The following is a 16,093-nucleotide window of genomic DNA, read 5'->3' as shown; positions in this document are numbered from 1 at the left end:
CTAAATTTTTCTTCCTCAATAGATTTTTTTTTATTAATACAAAAAAGAAACTGTTTGTATTACAGGAGTGTCCATGTTTGAGTCAATGTGGAGCAGCATGACCAGTAGCATGCAGCTGGCAGAAGAGTGTTTGAAGCAAGGTGCATCAGATGGAAAAGATGCAGACCAGTCTCAGCCATTGGAAGGCCTTGAACTGTTTGCTCAAGCTATTGATTCAAGTATGTAAACTGTTGCTCTTTTTTTCGTAATCGGATCCTTCGTCATTATTACATACAAGATAACCTAAGTTTTCGGAACTTTATTGTTTTGCTTAATTGAATATTGTTTACAAATTGGGTCCCGTGTTTTTGTAAGTCGAAATTTTGCTGATATGAACGAAAATGTAAATGTTTAATTTCATTTGTTTTGTTGTTTTCATTCGTATCATTGTAGGCTGCCTACAAGAACAAAATATAAAGTAGTCAAGCAAAACAATAAACGAAAAAGAGGACGATGAAGATGCTTTCGAAAAATGTAAAGAAAATAATTATTGGGAATGACTTTTTTTTTTTTTTTTTTGACAATCAGTCAGTGATATGTGGACTGCTGTATCAATGATAACAAGTTGTAAGAAAAAAACAGTTTTGTTTATATACTTAGATCATTGTCAACAAAAGCTAACAGGAAGAAGATTGACAAAATGAAAAGTCTCTCAAAAATTATTTTGAAGTGTGTTAATACTCTTGATGATAATCTTAATTCAATGTGTCAGACAAATAGATGTACTTGGCATAAAACTTAGGTATTTAAGAGGTAATTGCAAACACAATAACTTTATCTGAAGTAATAGACATATGATCCAGCAACAATAGTTGCTCATCTCATGCCAGTTATTAAGCATATAGTAGACTGCTCCATGGAGAAATCTGTTCTAAATTGTTTAAATATTTAATTAAATATATTTGAAGGATCTTGGCCATGGTTATACAAGACAGTGAGATCCAGAGAATACACCACAATTTAATTTTCACAATTACAATTCAGCACAGAATTAGAGCTCATAACAATTACGATTTGTCGTACAATTACAATTCGTCAGACAATTGCAATTTGTAACTATTATGATTCGCACAATTACAATTCATAACAGTCATAATGGGTTATGATTCGTTACAAAATTACAGTTTGTAACAATTATAATTCGTCACACAATTACAATTCGCAACAATTACAATTTGTCTCACAATTACAATTTATAACAATTACGATTCAGCACAATTACAATTCATAACACTCATAGTGGGTTATGATTCGTCATAAAATTACAATTTGTAACAGTTACGATTTGTCACACAATTACAATTCGTAACAATTATAAGGAGTCCACTGGAATTCGTCAAAATTTCTCCATATACCATAGAGTGTCAACTTATTTAGCTTACATAATGTATTTTTAACTTTTTCCTTCCCCACAATAATTTATTGTGTTTTTGTAGTATTTTTAACTTTTTCCTTTCCACAATATTGTATTGTGTTTGTATACTTTCTACAACTTTCCAAATCTAAAATAATTTCACTACTTCTTCCACTGTAAGTTCGCAGTATTTTCAAAATTATGAATGGTGAAATTTGATACAAACTGAAAGATGAAAGTGTAAACTTATATGTAATGGTTTCATATTTACCAAACATAGAACCATCAAAAGTGGGGTAGTTTGGCATTGTGATTTAATTGGTGAGTGTAGCTCATTGCTAATAGTAATGCATGATGGGACCAGAATCATAAAAGGACCTTCAGATCATTCTAGCGATACTGCCAATTGGAGAAGAATTAAGTTAAAAGAGTGTATAGTTTCTATGAAGGAAACAGCAAGTACTTATAGAGCACCAGTTTTCTCCATTCTTCAAAATAAATTGCAGAGAGTGTCAAGTGAAGTGAATGTCAAACTAGCAAAAAAATCAACCATTAAAAGGACATTGTGCCTCACCAGGAGAGAACATGTCTCCAGAACCAAAAATGATCGATGGATTGTACGTCATAGCCAAAAGATATATATTGAAATCTTAGATGATGATAGATGACTGCTGCATTTACTGACAGACATCTAAATGAGTTATCAAGAAGTCATTATTGGATAAATCTACACCAAGAATCCTGCTACAGCTTTAATCAATACACATGAACATTCGAAGTCAGTGGTTCCCTGTTATACTGGTACTGATGGAAAGAAAGAGCAGTAATTTTTATCAAACACTTTTTCGAGTTATCAAGGAAGAAGTATTACTTAAATTTCAACGTCAACTGATTCCACGATTCATGTCAGGTAGACTGTGAATCAGCAGTTGTTAATGTGATTAAGGTTGAATTTCCAGAAACTAAAATAGCAGGCTATCTGTTCCACTTGGTTAGTCTTTCTGGAGACATCTGCAGTTAGAAAGTTTAGCAATAAAATATCAACAAGAAGAAAATAGTGAATTTAGAGCACAGTTTCATTCACTGATCTCACTGGCGTTCATATCTGAAAAAGATATTCCAAATGCATTTAACACCTTGTAAGGAACAGTCCAAGAAGATCTTAGGCTGGTGTTATACCATCAAAGTTCTTTGACAAAGACCTTTTATAAAATATATATTATAAAATATATATTATAAAATATATGACACTATAATGGGTTTTCTTTTATAAAAGTTTCTTTGATAAAAGATCTTTTATGACATGTATATGCATCTTGTTATATTTTATAAAAGATTTGCCTAGCTTGAAACGAATATGATTGAATGTATATATTGTTGGACTGTTACTACAACCAGTATGCTGATATAATATGAAGCAAATGAAATGTTATAAAACACAAAACATGGACTAAAAAACAGAAATAAAAGACGAGAAAGTGAACATAAAAATAGCAGAGACTATAACTACTGTACAAGAATGATGAACAAGTCTGGAAAACTGAAAATTATCTTCATTCTCAAATACCGGTAATTTATACCATGTGATACAGAAATCACTTGGACTCTTACTTTGAGACAGGAACAGAGATTAAGGGTGTTTGAGAATAAGGTTCTTAGGAAAATATTTGGGGCCAAGAGGGATGAAGTTAAGGAGAATGGAGAAAGTTACACAACACAGAACTGCACACATTGTATTCTTCACCTGACATAATTAGGAACATTAAATCCAGACATTTGAGATGGATAGGGCATGTAGCATGTATGGGCGAATCCAGAAATGCATATAGAGTGTTAGTTGGGAGGCTGGAGGGAAAAAGACCTTTGGGGAGGCTGAGACGTAGATGGGAAGATAATATTAAAATAGATTTGAGGGAGATGGGATATGATGATAGAGAGTGGATTAATCTTGCACAGATAGGGACCAATGACGGGCTTATGTGAGGGCAGCAATGAACCTTCGGGTTCCTTAAAAGCCATTTGTAAGTAAGTAAGACACAGAAATCAGTTGACAAATGAGAAATCTTATTCTATTTGGAAATACAGCTGTATGCAGTATGTTCACTACCACAAATGTTCAAAATGTGCTCCATTTACTTGAAGACAGTGCTTCACTCAATCCTGACATTCTCCTGTCACGCTTAAAAGTGTCGCAGGTGGGATGTGCTGGATAACATGAGTGATCCTTTGTTTCAAGTCATCTATAGATGTAGGCTCTGAAAGAAAGAAAGAAATCAAAGGGTGACCGTGGAGGCCATGACTGAGGTCCACCTGGTCCAACCCAGTGCATATCGAATATCTCGTTTAGTTTCTGACGAACTGTTAGAGCATAATGTGCTGTGGGCTCATCTTGTCGAAACTACATTCTTATCTGTTTGTTCAGTAGCAAATCATACAGGAATTTCATTACAGTGCTGTCCAGCAATTCCTCATATGTGTTAGTTTACATTTCCATCAAAGAAATATGGTCCCACAACCATAACTTTTGGAGCACTAGGGTTGTTAACTTCATGCATCCATCTTGAGTTTTCTTTGGCCCAGTATTGTGCATTTTGTGTATGAACATCCCCATCCAGAAAGAATAAGCATTCGTTACTGAACAGAACATGCTGAAGAAAGGATCAATCAGTATACAAATGCTGTGTGATCCACATGCAATATGTTCGCCTCTTGGATCCTCTTCTTGTATTATGTGTAAATTCTGTAATTGGTAGAGGTGAAAACATGCGGATTTCAATATTTTGTGAACAGATTCTGTACTGATACCACTTTCTCAAGTGACATAGCTGGCCATCATTTTCGCAATCACGTCTATTGAATGCTAGCCATCAATAACAGATTTGGGATGACCAATTCGTTTCTTGTGGAGTACACTGAAAGTTGTTTTAAATTTATGCAATAATTTGGCTACATTTTGGTATGATGGTTTTGGAATGTCAGAATGACAATGATGAAACTCGTCTGCAGCTTCTTTTGTTGTCCTGTGATTGTCCCCACAGAGCAGACCTAGCTCCACTCACTGTTCAGGAGTCAACATGATCTCTTCAACTTTCAATGAATATCAATATCACAACTGAAAACAATAAACGATAATGTTATCTTCTTCAACTCTTACAAACTCAAAATAATAACTCAATAGCTTGAAACAATAAATGAAACAAAACTGAAACTGTAACATTGTTGTTTACCGTACCTTGGCATACTTTAATTTATGTACTTTATTCATTTTACTTATTCCACAGAAACTAATTCAGGAGAATTCTAGCAATACTAAAAGGGAATCTGTACTGCCAATGTAACAGTGCAAATGAAAGATGTCACTCAGATTCTGACATCTTGGAGGGAACACGTTATTATGTTACATTGTACAGTAATTATTTCAGTTTTACAATTAGTAACGTTTCCCATTTGTCAACTGACTTCTGTGTCACACAGTATAACTTTTCAAATCCTCACATTGTACCTCTTTTTTTTTTTTTATAGTGAGTTTTGATGGATTCTTTTCTTATCACGTCTTGCAAATCCATGGTTTAACCCACAGGCGTTTCATTTTCAAAAATATACATATTGTAATATTTTGAACTATTTGTAGCATAACATGCATAGTGCTGAATAATTTCGAGGGGAAAAATTGTTCCGAGGCCTGGTATCGAACCCGGGACCTTTGGTTTAACGTACCAACTTTCTACCAACTGAGTTACCCGGGAACTTTACCAGACACCGATCCAATTTTTCCCTCTATATCCACAGACCTCAAAGTGAGCTGACAACTGTGAGTGCACACTAGCTCTGTGTGGCTTAAATTGTGGTTTTCTGTTAACGAACAGTAACGTATATTATGCAGATCAAGCTCTAAGGTATAACTCCCTGTAAAGTTGATTTGAATAATTTCGAGGGAAAATTGTTCCGGGGCCGGGTATCGAACCCGGGACCTTTGGCTTAACGTACCAACGCACTACCAACTGAGCTGCCCAGGAACTCTACCAGACACCGATCCAATTTTTCCCTCTATATCCACAGACCTCAAAGTGGGCTGACAACCGTCAAGCTACCAACGTCAGAATGTCTTTGTGGCTTAAATTGTGGTTTTCTGTTAACGAACAGTATATTATGCAAATCAAGCTTTCAGGTATAACTCCCTGTAAAGTTGATTTGAATAATTATACATAATTATATATAATTGGTACATTAAACCAAAGGTCCCGGGTTCGATACCCGGCCCCGGAACAATTTTTCCCTCGAAATTATTCAAATCAACTTTACAGGGAGTTATACCTGAAAGCTTGATTTGTATGCATAGTGCTGTTCATTATTTTTGCATACCTGTGATAAAACAATTATTTTGTTTAACTATAAATGGAGGCTGATGATTCTTGTTCCTTAATTTTAAGTTATATTTGATAAAATATTTTATATAGTGTAATATACTCAAAATCCTACCTTTTATCACAGATATTCGATAAAATATTTTATCATATGCCAGTACTTTGCCAAAAATTTTGATAGTGTAATACCAGCCTTACACCAATATTTGATTATGTCGAAGATAAATATGTGACAGGATTACGTCGTGCAAGAGGCAGACAGCAACCTCTCTTCTCTCCAGAAATATGAAACTGTTATGTTCGGGTTCTTGAAAACCTTCCCAGGATTATTAATTCATGTGAGGTATGGCACAGGTGACTGAATACATTAGTCATAAAGCATAATTCTTTGTTATATCATGTACTTCAACATATGCAGGGTCAAGTAGCAGAAATGGACAGAGATATCGAATGACTACAAGCTGGGAATTCACCAACTACGAAGAGAAAAACATATGCTGAGACCGACACACACATATTTCACGCATCATAAAAAATTACGAACAATATAAGGGGAAGTAAACATTCTGGACTATCTCTGGGCATTGGACCATAATATAGCATGAAACATACAGCAAAGTAATTGGAAATTTACTGTGTGACTAACTAAATTATTAAATTATTCAATGGGGATTCAATTTCTCCAATTCAAATTGTGATGAATGAATCATGTGTGACCAATTCTATTGTTAACCAGTAAATCACCTTTGACAAATGTACATGTGTCGAATATGAATTATTACGAATTAAGTGTGACTATGTGTAATGATGATGGAAAAGTTGTGACGAATTCCCTTATGGATTGTTTGGAACCTCTGAAGCAGGCTGATTGAATTTCACTTGCATATTTACATTCTAAGTTTTCACCGAAGTCAGTGTGTAATAATAAATTACCAGGAGATAGGTTTTCTTTGACACTTTTAATTTGTCTATATTGGTGGTATATATTTGACACATGATGTATGTATTTCAAAATATTTTGGCAAACGACTAGAAACAACTGCCTTTTTTTTTGTGATTTAAAGATTTTATATACTAATTTTTCTCTCCCTCTCACCAGAACTAACTTACTTACTGGCTTTTAAGGAACCTGGAGGTTCATTGCCGCCCTCACATAAGCCTCCATTGGTCCCTATCCTGAGCAAAATTAATCCATTCTCTATCATCATATCCCACCTCCCTCAAATCCATTTTAATATTATCTTCCCATCTACGTCTCGGCCTCCCTAAAGGTCTTTTTCCCTCCAGCCTCCCAACTAACACTCTATATGCATTTCTGGATTCGGCCGTATGTGCTACATGCCCTGCCCATCTCAAACGCCTGGATTTAATGTTCCTAATTATGTCAGGTGAAGAATACAATGTGTGCAGTTCTGTGTTGTGTAACTTTCTCCATTCTCCTGTAACTTCATCCCTCTTAGCCCCAAATATTTTCCTAAGAATCTTATTCTCCTCGCTCGAAGTGAGAGTCTAGTTTCACAACCATACAGAACAACCGGTAATATAACTGTTTTATAAATTTTAACTTTCAGACTTTTCGACAGCAGACTGGATGATAAAAGTTTCTCAACCTAATAATAACAGGCATTTCCCATATTTATTCTGTGTTTAATTTCCTCCCGAGTATCATTTATATTTTGTTACTGTTGCTCCCAGGTATTTGAACTTCTCCACCTCTTCAAAAGATAAATTTCCAATTTTTATATTTCCATTTCGTACAATATTCTGGTCACGAGACATAATCATATACTTTGTCTTTTCGGGATTTACTTCCAAACCTATCCCTTTACTTGCTCCCACTAAAATTCCCGTGTTTTCCCTAATCGTTTGTGGATTTTCTCCTAACATATTCACATCATCCGCATAGACAAGCAGCTGATGTAAACCGTTCAATTCCAAACTCTCTCTGTTATCCTGGACTTTCCTAATGGCAAAGTTAAAAAGTAAAGGTGATAGTGCATCTCCTTGCTTTAGCCCACATTGGACTGAAAACGCATCTGACAGAAACTGACCTATACGAACTCTGCTGTACGTTTCACTGAGACACATTTTAATTAATCGAACTAGTTTCTTGTCTCACCAGAACAGGCACTTTTTTTAGTTATCCACTTCTGGTAAGTAATATGCTCATCAGTGAATTCAACATACACAGTTTTATCTTTACAGGAAGGACAGCTTCCTTCTGAACATTCTCTGTTGCTGTCAGCACAGCCTTTACTACACCATCTGGAGAATTTGTTTTATCACTTCCACTGAGTGCAGTTTACTTACGGTAAAATTAGATTCATGTCCTCGTGTATCTTCCTGAGACAAGTATCTCTGAAGGTTTTGGATAAATCTGTATCAATAAAGTATTCTATAGTTTGTGTTTCTGAAGAAATACTTCGACTAGTGCAAGCCTTTGAGCCCTTCCTCTGTCAAAAAATGCATGTGAGTATATTCGTGTGCTCATGATAATACATATTTATAAATTAGGTTATTTTATCATCCTATTGTGCTCTCAACCCCAAGGAAATCATTCATGGTAAGTGAGCCGACGATGATAATGACATAAGAGAAGTCATCATCATGATCATCATCGTTTTTTCAGTAACTCCACATATTTTTGTTCATTACTTCCATCCATGACTTTTCTTTCCACATCTTTCGAGTGTCAGATATCAACCTCCAGTTTTTTTCAACAACTCCACATATTTTTGTTCATTACTTCCACCCATGACTTTTCTTTCCACATCTTTCGAGTGTCAGATATCAGCCTCCAGTTTTTTCAATAACTCCACATATTTTTGTTCATTACTTCCATCCAGGACTTTTCTTTCCACATCTTTCGAGTGTCAGATATCAGCTTCCAGTTTTTTTCAGTAACTCCACATATTTTTGTTCATTACTTCCATCCATGACTTTCCTTTTCTTTCCACATCTTTCGAGTGTCAGATATCAGCTTCCAGTTTTTTCAGTAAATCCACAAATTTTTGTTCATTACTTCCATCCATTACTTTCCTTTTCTTTCCACAACCTGTTTCACTTGATCTTTCCATCTTGTACTAAGGTTTTCCAAAAGGTCTTTGTCCACTAACTTTTAATGACAATGTTTTCTTTGGAAATATATCATTACCCACCCACATAATATGTCCAAAATCTAATTCTGTTACCTTCCAGTTTTTCTTGCAATTTTTCAGTTCACAAAATGTTTCTTATGTCTTCATTTGGTAGTTTCTTTTTGTCTTCTGTTTCATGCTGCAAAGAAATCTATTGTTACCTGAATTCAGCTACGATTTTCCTTTGTTATTGTCCATGTTTGCCAAACATTTATCAAAACTGGTTTAAAATACAACACACATCATTCTTTTTACAGTTTATAGGTATATCTTTATTCCATAACAAATCTTTTACTAGGTAGTAACATTTACAATTAATATTTATTCTACTAAATTCATGTTCCATACGTGTTCGTGTTCATGTGATTTTTTAAATAATGAAAATATTCTCTGTTTCTAAATATTTCCCATTTAATTTAATTTTAGTGTTTGTGTGTGGATTTCTTGATTTCTTCATTGCTACTGTTTTTACTCATTTATCGTAACTTTATTTATTCCACTTTCCTGACCTTGATTTAATTCTCTTTTGTTACCTCCCCAAATCATTATATTATCAGCATATATGAACTCGTTTTGTTTTCGCTATATAATTTTTTCCTAATATTGTATTTTATATCTCATTCATAACAGTTTTTAAGAAAGTAGGTAATAGGATGCCGTCCTGTCTTACATTTATTTCTTTTTCGTAATTTCGTAATTTTTCGTAATTACGAATCAAATGCAAATGGGTTATGAATTCATTTCATGCCAGTTTGTCTCAACATTACCACTCTTTCACAAACGAAACTTGTGCGGTATTATTTCCGTTTGATTGAAACTCATCTTTTGTAGAAACCTTAGAGCAGCCTCCCTTCTTTGACAACTTTGTATTTGTGCATGTCTCAGCTATCAGTAGCAGAAGCTATTATAATTGTAACATTTACATTCGTAAAGCTTTCTTTGAATGGTTGCTTCAAGACAATTTTCGTGTAATGTTCTATTCAAAGAAGTTTGTTACATTCATCTCACCAGTTCAGAGAGGAAATGTATTTTATTCATCACTAAAATTTGTTTATTTGAAATTGTTCTGAAGATGTGTGAAGTTCAGAAATAATATAAGGAAGTGAGATTGCAGACAGATACTCAAAAGTTCTTATTAGAAAATCAGACAGAAGTTGAACCAATGATCTGCATAAACTGAGCAAAAAGCAGCTCTCTTGGGTAACAGGTCTTTTAACAGGACACAGTGCTCTATTAGGACTTCTTTACAAGACGGAAAAAACATCAAATCCTACTTGTAGCAAGTGCCAACAGAATGTTGAGACTTTCGCTCATCTGTTATGTAGTTATGAATCTGTTGCTCATCAAAGAGCATGGCTTTTGGGAGATACTTTCTAAAATGAGAAGAGCTGTCAAATGCCCTAATCAGTAGTGTTGTTTGGTTTACCACGGACATTGGACTAGACTAAATGAATAGGGATTTTGGTTGGACACAATAGATCTTCTAAGTTGTAATGTATTAGGGCTATCAAAGTGCTTAGCTGTAATTTTAACCTTAAGAGAATAAGAGGAAAGGAGAGTGTAAGGTATGTTTTGGAATTTCATGTATACCTTTTTCTTCTTATTTAAGAGTAGCCTAGAAAGTCTGAAGAAACTGATTTTCACTTTCGTCTGAGACAGTGTTCATTCTTATCATGAGTGGTTTATATTTTATAATTACATTGTGTTACATAACAGTATTCACAAAGGATTTGCGTGACCTCAAATGCTCAGAACCGCACGAAAATGTGCTTAGAATATAAATCACTCATCCCAAAAACAGTGGTATGAGTCATTCCTATGCAAAACTCAGCTGTTGTCTGCTAGCGCCATTCGACGGTGGCATGTTGTACTTACTCTAGTTGTGTGAATAGTATAGCTGCAGTAGGAGGCCGTCTCTTGGAGTGTTCGGTTGTGGGTTAAAGTGAAAACAGTGTATGTACATCAGTATCATGAGGCAAATTAATCCCATGAATGTTGTCAAGATGTTAGAGGCAAAGTTGAGACGTGCTGAGTGTGGAAATGTAAGCGGAGTCGAGAATATGGAGTTCGCAAATATGTTATATAGCATAATAATGCACAAATGCAATGGGGATGACACAGAAATGCATGAAGATACGTTGGATAGGTATAGTGATTTTGAAGGACAGGAAGAGCCTATACCTGAAGATGGCTCTTCTAGCAGTACAGGATTTTCATCTCCAGAGCAACAGGAGTCTTCAAGTGAGTACGAACCATCTCCACCCAAAATGTCGAGGCTCATTGTATTATAAGATATTGATGTCAACGTACTGGAGAACATTTATGAAGACTATTACAATCGTGGCTTCAATTCCTATAGCAAACTTATGAGGCGCTATAAGTGCATTTGAAGTAAATCAAATTGCAAGTTAATATTATATTATATGACTAGCAAAAGGCGAGGTCGAGCTCACTTCAAGGGAAACAGGCTGTCACAATTAAAAACTTAAAAAAAGTATGTAATGTCACAATTTGATAGGTCAAGAGCGTATGGATCTGCAGTTCACTATTGGCATCTGCAAATGTGGGCACTAGAAATGTCTAAAGTGAATAATTTCAAGGGAAAAATTGTTCGGGGGCCGGGTATCGATCCCGGGACCTCTGGTTGAACGTACCAATCTGCGTTACATGAAGCTTTACCTGAAAGTTTAGATTTGCATGTCTAAAGTGGTTGGCCTGGACAATTTCACAGCTTCGATTACTTTTATCAACAAACTTTAGGCTGAATATAGCATTTCTTCCAGGCATATTACAACGTTCATCACATGTAATAACATACAAGAAGATCATAGTATTCGTTAAAAGGGACAAGGGTTTGTGGAGGAAGTGAACAAATATGTAACAGACGGGAGTGTGGACAAAGAAAATGTTTGAAACAATGACCAGAGTCAATTTAATTATGAAATGTCTTCATTGTCAACATTATCTCACAGAGGAGAGAAAAATAAAGCTGGTGTGTTGCAGTCTGTGCATAGCTCTACACACAGCTATACAATTGATGTGGCTTTATGGAGTGGCACTTTTGGCCCAAATGTTTCAAAGAAACTTGAAGCAACATGTCCACGAAACAAGCAAGCAACAGTGGAAAAATGACGAAAGAGAATATGAAAATTTTTCGAACTACAGTCCTTGGTGAACATGTACGTGATGATGAGAAGAGCCTATTGCTATGTGATTCCTGGTCAGGCCATAAAGATCATACTCTGTTGGATGAAATTTTCCGAACAAGGATGTTACACTCATGTTCAAAGACAACAAAATATTGCCAACCTCTTGATGTGTACTTCTTTAGGCAATATAAGCTCAACATAAGAAGGAGCGTTGATTGTGTAAGACTACAATGTGAAAAACCACAAGTAAAGTTACATGATCGTCATTTCATAATCAGACTTCACTCTGTGCTATACAATCAACTTTCTGCACTGAAGTACAAGCCTATGTTACAATATGCTTGGCAAAAGGCAGGTTATGACATCGACATACCAATATCATCATTTGAAAATATAATTAGTGTGGCATTTGATATTGGACTGCTTGAATGCGGAAGTGATGTTGAATGTGAAAAAATGGCTTTAGTCAGATGTGCATATTGTTCTGTTTCGCTTTACTTTGACCACTTCATTGAAATCCCACACCTGCACTTTGAAGACTGAATAGCTGTGCAACACTGTCAGGTCATTAAAAAAAGTTTGTTGTTCAGATAGCGTAATTATTTTAAGCAGAGGGAAATATAGCAATATAGTCATGACATTGAAATATATGTGTTTTTGGTCCTATTATATTGATATTTTGTTTCTTCATGTTACCAAAGTTCCTCTCTTAGACCTTGAATAGGTGATCATTCAAATGTCTCTCATGGTAAGACATGCAGTTTTGTATGAGAATGACTCGTACCACTGTTTTTGGGATGAACAATTTATATTCTAAGCACATTTTCGTGCTGTTCTGAGCATTCGAGGTCATGCACATCCCTTGTCAATAAAGATCATTGCTATTAGATAGAAATAAATATGAATAGTACTGTTTTTACAGGTGTTTTTAGGCTGTGGGAAAGATGTAAGTTCACATGTTTGAAGAGAAATAATAATGAACAGTCGAATTTAAAATTATTTGGACAGAATATATGTTACCTTCTGATTAATGTATGATGATTTTGTTGATGGTTTTTATCAACAGTAATCTCACTAGAGGTTTTGATTTTATCGATAAATCTGTGAAATAAAAAATAAACATGAATAATTTTAAAAGAAACAATTATTGAAAGTACAATTTTCAAATTTGAATGTTTTAGTGGTTGGTTGTTCAGTTTATGTTATATTGGACGTGTGCGTAAAAGAAGTGAACTCGTTGATGTACATGGTGTATCCCTCAACTTATTCAGGATTTCCGAATGGTGCTCTTCATATATGACCAGTGTTCTTTATTAATTCTTGTTCTTGAATGTCAATGCGAGTCATATTTGAAAGTGCTGTGCATCAACTGGAGTGGTTTGTAATTTTCTGTTTTTTTGACGTCCAGACCAGTGCAGTTTGAAATGTTGGCAAACAAAGAAACAAATGCTAGGGTAATGATAAAAATAAACAAATGCTAGGAACGCGATAAAATTAAACAAATGCTAGGGACGCGATAAAATTGTGCGATAAGCAGCCATGATTGGTTGAAAGACGTCCTTTCATACCGTTTTATTGGTCAAAAGTAGTGTGATGTAGTAAGAGTGTAATAGTCTAAGTAATCTCCATTGTCAGACATTCATGGTGCAATTCTATAAAGTGGTTACTAGTAATCACAATTACCATTTAATTATATAATTAGTGTGTTCATTACTATGTTACAACTTGTATTTTGTATTTTGTTTCAGTTTTGAGTCGTGTGAAAGTAAAATTTGTAGATACAGTCATACGTTTGGAACATGTGCCAAAAGACAGCAACTCTGGAGTTGCTGTTGAATTCAGAATAAAAGTGTAAGTAATGTTAATTACAGCACTGCTTTGATATAACAGTTCTTTCACAAAGTTATTATTGCTTGCTTCTCATGTAATATTGACTAGTATCACTGACCCACATTCAGGTTATGGTTGATTTTAAGGTGTTTAATTATGATTATTTACTCTAAATGCAGATCTCTGGCATGATATTTTTAGTTGACAATTTTGATAAATAAGCAGGTTAAAATTATTATAGGCTATTTAACGAAATTAAAATCACACATATTTGTACTTTTACTTGTTACATGTAACCGACTTTTGTATCCAGTGTGTGTTCACACTGGTGATACCTCTTCATAAAACTACATGGCTTCAGATGCAGATCTCTTGTTTTTTTATTTTTGTATGCTACTGAATGACATGTTAGCCAAATGGCTAGAGTGTTGGCTTTCTAATCTAGTAACACCAGAGTGACCATACATTCAGTTTTCTCCAGGACAGTCCCATTAATTATGTTGTCCCATTTTCCAAATGTTTTTGGAAGTTGAAGAATTAAACATTTACAACATTCTGATGGTATATGGCAATGTAAAGTTTAATTACCTTGTACATATGTAAACTCATTGGGAAGATTATTATTAATGGAAAAAAATTCGTTCCAGCACCAGGAATCTAACCCAGGACTCTCAGCTTGGCATGCTGATTTCTCTTACCATCTGAGCTATGCCGAGACCTGGTCCACAGTGCTGGCCAAACTCTTCTCCTTTGTATCGTCAATGGCCTACTACCTGCATTTTAGACAGTAGTAGGCCATTGATGATACAAAGGAGGAGAGTTCGGCCAGCACTGTGGATCGGTCTCGGCATAGCTCAGATGCTAAGATGGTCCTGGGTTCGATTCCTAGTGCTGGAACGAATTTTTCTCCATTAATAATTATCTACGTAAATGACTATTTAAAGTCACTGATTACACAATATTCAATAAAGGACAGTGAGGTCCTCATATAAGAATATATAACTTATATATATATATATATATATATATATATATATATATATATGTCATTGGGAAGAGTGAAGAAATTAGTTGTTCTTAACTTCTAATTTCTGTCCATTCTATTCTTACTCATCATGGTTCCGTCTGCCATGTCTCCAATCCCCTCCACATATGCACAATTGGTAAAATATCAGTACTTTGCTATCTCTTCTGGTAGCTGTGTCTTTCTCTGACTCTACATTGGTCAGAGTGTTAATGTTGCAAGCAGTGGCATATACTTGTTTAAGGGGCTGGGCTACCACTGACCCTATTATTACACAAAATATATTTTAAAGTCCCTATAATAAAATTCCTTACCTATTTATATATGAATTCCAGACGTGTTGATTGGGACGAAAATACTTTGATGACTTCGTCATTGAAATTACAGTTGGGCCGCTTGCGAAGTTTCTGTAGAAATGACTTTTCAATGGACATCAGTGCCAAGCCGGATAAACGTTCTTATGTATGAGTTGATCTACAGTAGGATTTTAGTCTCTTCAACGCAGAAAATGTTCTTTCTACTGATGCTGACGTAGCTGGTATTGTCACAATTAATGTTGCCAATTTAAGGACTTCAGGAATAACTTGGTTCAGCTGGTTTTCATATATGGCAGATAATATTTCATGGATAGGTTTGTTCGAAAAATCAAAGACCTCTGCTGAATATATTACACTTAATTCATTTTTCAAACGTACTTGATCTGAAATAATTTGTTTAGTGCCTCATTCGGGAAGTTTTCTCTATAAGCAGAAAATTTTTGAGAATCTAGAAGATATGTGAACTGAAGCTTTCCATAATCAGAAAATCTGTCAGTAATTTCCATGTGCATACGATCTAGTATGCTGTAGTACAGCTGCCTGTATTTCAATTCATCATCTCCTTTTCTTCGCTTTAATGGTGGTTCCATTGTATTGGCTGAAGAATTTTCATTTTCCATGTCACTCCATATGGACGGAAACCCACTACGTCTGAACTCGGATATAGTTTTTTTTTTTTTTAACTTTGATACCTCTTGCAAGCAGTATGCTATGTCTAGACTTTTTGTCTGAAGAATATTGTAGAGCACATCTGTATGTGCGAACACTCTAGCATTGACTTCAAGAAGAAATATATTCTGAAACTGTGTGAAAAAAATACAAATATCCTTGAGCCTGCACAATTACATCATCAACCCAGTTTTCTTCAGAGTCATTACA

The 16,093-nt window shown here is 34.9% G+C and overlaps 1 protein-coding gene across 2 annotated transcripts in view; it reads left to right on the top strand.

The window, feature by feature from the left end:
- Atg2 (Autophagy-related 2) overlaps positions 1-16,093 on the top strand; it is a 326,693-nt gene that overhangs the window by 17,286 nt on the left and 293,314 nt on the right. For both annotated transcript variants that reach the window (XM_069833677.1, XM_069833676.1), the window contains exons 4-5: positions 66-218; positions 13,792-13,894. In XM_069833677.1, coding sequence (XP_069689778.1) covers positions 66-218; positions 13,792-13,894 — 256 coding nt within the window. The remainder of the gene's footprint in view (positions 1-65; positions 219-13,791; positions 13,895-16,093) is intronic.

Source organism: Periplaneta americana, chromosome 8 (assembly GCF_040183065.1).
Source record: "Periplaneta americana isolate PAMFEO1 chromosome 8, P.americana_PAMFEO1_priV1, whole genome shotgun sequence".
Lineage (NCBI taxonomy): Eukaryota > Metazoa > Arthropoda > Insecta > Blattodea > Blattidae > Periplaneta > Periplaneta americana.
Note: the sequence above shows the minus strand (reverse complement) of the source record. Positions and strands in the feature narration are given on the sequence as shown.